The sequence below is a fragment of the Bactrocera tryoni genome, chromosome 5 (assembly GCF_016617805.1).
Source record: "Bactrocera tryoni isolate S06 chromosome 5, CSIRO_BtryS06_freeze2, whole genome shotgun sequence".
In the NCBI taxonomy this organism is placed as follows: Eukaryota; Metazoa; Arthropoda; class Insecta; order Diptera; family Tephritidae; genus Bactrocera; species Bactrocera tryoni.
The window spans coordinates 40,810,545-40,815,038 of NC_052503.1; the positions used below are offsets into that span (position 1 = coordinate 40,810,545).

Genomic DNA, 4,494 nt, shown 5'->3' on the forward strand with positions numbered 1-4,494 from the left:
CACCGATACGGTTGGCGTAGCATGCGGAAAGGAAGAATGTTGTAGATTTGTAGATGTGGCGGCCGCTACAGCTGCAGTCGCGGAAGGCAATTGGTAGTGATTTTGAGTGCTATTATGTGAACCAGCAGTTACAGCATTCGTCTGCTGTTGCTGCTGGGACGACGCATGATGATGGGAAGGGCCAGCGCTCGATTGTGTTTGAGTTCCATAGTGTATGTGACTCGACATACTGCTGCCTCCACCATAGGGCTTATCCATAGCTGATTTATTAATGCCACCTTTTGAAACAAATACCAACCATTTAAATACCAAATGGTAGGCTAACAGATTTTGCTACTAAGCGCAACTTACCTCCACTATTTTTTATACTATTATAATGCCTTGAAGTATTTTGGGGTTGTTGTTGTGATTGCTGCACTTGCTGCTGCTGTTGCACTTGACTTGAAGTCGTCTGCTGTTGTTGCATTTGATGCTGAGGCTGTTGATTTTGCTGCTGCTGCGTTTGTTGTTGCTGTTGGTGTGGGTCCATAATTGTTGGTACAACGCTTACCAAACTACCAACGACATTACCAAGCGTAGCGATCATACCCGGTAAGGGTTGAGATTGTTGTTGTTGCTGTTGTGCAGTGTTGCTACGCAACTTGTTGCGGCCACCACCACCAGCACTGCTGGTGTTATTGCGATGGTTATTATAGCGACCGCCGCCGCTTTGCCCTTTCGATGACGCCGGCAATGGCGTGGCAGATTGTTGTGGAGCAGAAGTTGTGTACGCTGTGGGCACAGCAGCTTGTGGTGTCAACCCATTAGTGGCAAACACATTTCCTAGCTCATAAAAATTTTGACCGTGTGCTGTGGTAGCGGCTGCTGCTACTGCAGCAGCCGCCGGGGGCCACGGTGTTGTTGCAACAATACCAGGATAGAATTGTTGCTGTTGGAAAGATTGCTGGAAATGCAAATATAAATGTGTTGAAAGCGTTTGTGAAAGTATTATAAAGAATTAAATGACTTACAAATATTACAGGAGCATTATAAGGTACCGATGCCTGTGTCATTGCGGCACCATTCGTAGCATAGACAAATCGTTGCGGAGCTGTATTGTATGCAACGGCTGTCGCTGCCGCATTAGGATCATATACCGCTGCTGGCGGCGAAGTTATTCGGAACCCATTCTTCAATGGCGCAACCGGTGCGATTGGCAGCCGATTTATGAAGGGTTTCGCTTTCATCCTAGCCATTATGGGCTTTCCCTAAAATTGTATTGGATTTAAAATTAATAATAGTTTTATTCTTTAGATATACCAATTAAAAATCATTAACACTTAACAAAAAATATTAAACTACTGTGACTCCTACTCACCTTGAACATCTTTACATCTTCCCTCAAATATTTAAAGGCCTTTTGGGCGTCTTCATCTGATTCAAATGTTATATACCATGAATTATTTCCAGCAAATTCACATGATATGACACGTGGACAATTTTCATTATTAAAAATGTTCTACAAAGAAAATAATTAGTTTCGTTTTCCAAATGGCTCACTTTTAAGTAATTAAATAGTCACGGATTTTTTACCTTTACTTCTTCTACAGGTGTCTTTTCGGATATTTCTCGCAAGATAATTATGCAACGTTTGTGGTTGGGACGCACACGCAATCCGTCTTCATCTACTTGCACATTTGGAGACTCTCTAAGCACTTCCGTGATCAGCTTGATATCCTTGGTAAGCTTCTTCACTAGGTTAAAGTTGGCCACAGTTATAATAGGCACGTACTGATCGCTATCCATTTGCGTTAGCAAATAAGTGTCATTTGCTAAATTCTCTCTGTATTAAAAAATTTATAAAAATTGGGCTTGTTAGTATACAGAATAAAAAATAATAATTTAAGTACTCGTTGATTAAATTAATTTTTAATTTACCTGGAAAAATAGTATTCTAACTGAGTGGATAACATTTGTTTCAACTGATCTAACGGTATGCCGGAGTTGTCTACTGAATTCGCATTATTATTTATATGCTGGTGTGACTGATGTTGATGCGGACCATTACTTATACCAAGAGAATGTTGTTGTGTTTGATGAGAGCCCACAGAAGTAGGAGTTCCCGCCATCGAAACATCGACCGCTATTAAATTCGTTCCAGCCGCTACACCGGACAACTCCTCCTGTTGCGCGTAGCAGACGGTAGAGCCGTCCTGTGCAATTGTGCCATTCATAACGGCGGCTGCGTACTCTGAGCTATCAATTGTTGTTACGGCTGGTCCGCCAGTAGCAACTTGTGCCACTGTTTGTGGTTGGTGAGCGTATTGTAAATGTGCGGTCTGATGTGAGGCAGTTGGCACCGTTTGTAGAGAGGCACCAGCACTAGGGGGTTGCTGTGTGTGCGGACCGGCTACGGCGGCAGCAGCAGCAGCAGCGGCGACAGCTGCACTATGTGAATGTGTGTGTGCGTGTGGATGAGTATGCGGTATTAATTGTGTATGCTGATGTTGGTGTTGGTGTTGAGTGGGTGGGGGTGCAGCAGCTACTTGCAGAGCTTGTGGATGTGGTGGTTGGGGTCCTGCGGTTGCTATCAAAGGAATATGTGTTGCGGCTGGTGCTGCCAATTGCGTTGTCGGCCCGTAAAGATTAGTTGTGGCTAGCATCGCTGTTTCAACGGGTACATGAGCGTAAATTGTGTTTGCAACAGGTGGTTGTAACTTGACTGCATCTCCATTCATATATACATAACCGCCAGCTAGAGGATATTAAAAATAATTGAATATAATTTAAAAAAATAGCTTAAGTGGTATTGAATAGTTAAGGAATTTTACAAATTAAACAAGAGTTATACACAATGTATATTCAAACATGTATACGTATACTAGAAAACATTTAATATCTATTCATTACAAAATTAAAGGTCAAGCAAATATAATCTGTGTATGTATGAATTTCTAAACCATAGCAAGAACGATTTTTATTTAAATGTTTTTTTTTTTTTTTTGATGTAAGTAAATATTTGTATTCATGTTCCTCATATATTCTCTAATATAATTTTTATATTTTAAGTAAGAAACAATAAAACATTATTTCGGCTTTCTCCTTCCTAATACCTAATTTCTATACTTCAAATAACATGTCATATTTTCAAAATGGTATAGAAATGCTAGTTAATACGTATGCAGATTGAGAAACAAAACAAAACAAAAGAGAAAGGAATCAAAACCTTTGGAAAAATCATTAATGCAGTTGAGGCTAAAAAAGCGAACAGCTGCTGAGCTTTTATACATAAATATCATAAGAAGAAAAATACAAACCCCATAGATATTCCATATTGTGCGATATTTGGAAACTTCAGAACGTTCACTTTTATTAAATAGCTATACCGAGCTTCCCCTTGACTGACCGTCTTAACGCACGCACTTACGCACAATATGTACGTTCAAGTGCGCGCTGTATTTGTCGAAAATTTTAATAGATACACTTAAGAAGATTATTTGTTTTTATTCAACTTCGAACCTCTTCGTTGTAATGTTTTTACTTTAATTGCTGATATTAAATTAGTATACTATTCATTGTCAAAACAGAAGTTGACGACTGACGGCCACCGCCTTCGTCGTGCTGTCGACGTCCAAGTTTTCTGTTCCCCTAGTTTTATGTTATTTCAACCTTTTCCGCTTGATCGGTAGAAATTTGTCGTCAACGTCGCGGTGCCAACGTTGGTGTCGAAAAACTGCTACCGCAATCGCTAGCAACGTTGCTGCCTCGTTTGAATGACTTAATTCTAGTTCTCTTTTATTCAATTTCCTTATCTTTCTTTGTCGCTTATCCCTTGAAATTATCGCTTGTCCAACTTTTATCCTCTTTCTGTACGTGGTATTTTTCGTAGTCTCTAATTTTCCTCGTATGTGGTGTTTCTGTTTCTAATTTTCTTTCTAATCATTCTACTTTACTGAATTACAAATTTTTCTCTCAAAACGCACTTTATTCAAATGCATCAATAGCAAAAAGATGAAAGCTGCAAAATATTTAGCACTAAGCGAATATTTTCATTTTCCTTTTCATACAAAATTTCTTTTTTCTTCTCTACATAGCCTTGCTGCGATGTAGCTACCACTTTTTTCACTTCATCAAATCAGATTTCAATCAAATGCCTACACGTTTTTCGAAGGAATTTAATTACAATTTCAAGAATTGTCTACATATATTCACTTCGTGAATAATTCTACACAATTTTCACTTGGTATATTTTATTTATTTCTGCCACAAATTAGCGAATAAAATTTTTGACATATCATTAAATAAGTCAGTCGCCGTTTAACTTTCGCCCCGTTTCAATATTCACACTATTCCTCATGCACAGAACGGCCAGCCAGCAAAATGTTTCTGACACATATTGAAATGAAACAATTCAGTGTTGCTAACGTTACAATTTCAAAAACATGTGCACAACTAAACAGTGTTGCATGATAATAAAGTCACCGCCACACAAAAATTGTTTCTCAATACAAAGCA

At 39.0% G+C, this 4,494-nt stretch overlaps 1 protein-coding gene across 1 annotated transcript in view; it reads right to left on the bottom strand.

Moving 5' to 3' along the window:
* The window catches only part of LOC120777226 (la-related protein Larp4B), a 13,669-nt gene extending 9,380 nt beyond the window's left edge, over positions 1–4,289 (bottom strand). Inside the window, exons 1-7 of the mRNA XM_040108407.1 lie at positions 3,297–4,289; positions 1,918–2,734; positions 1,573–1,822; positions 1,358–1,498; positions 1,011–1,247; positions 352–943; positions 1–278 (exon numbers count right to left, since the gene is read on the bottom strand). The exon at positions 1–278 is cut by the window's left edge and continues 369 nt beyond it. Coding sequence (XP_039964341.1) covers positions 1–278; positions 352–943; positions 1,011–1,247; positions 1,358–1,498; positions 1,573–1,822; positions 1,918–2,734; positions 3,297–3,312 — 2,331 coding nt within the window. The 5' untranslated portion in view covers positions 3,313–4,289. The remainder of the gene's footprint in view (positions 279–351; positions 944–1,010; positions 1,248–1,357; positions 1,499–1,572; positions 1,823–1,917; positions 2,735–3,296) is intronic.
* Positions 4,290–4,494: the final 205 nt, after the last annotated feature.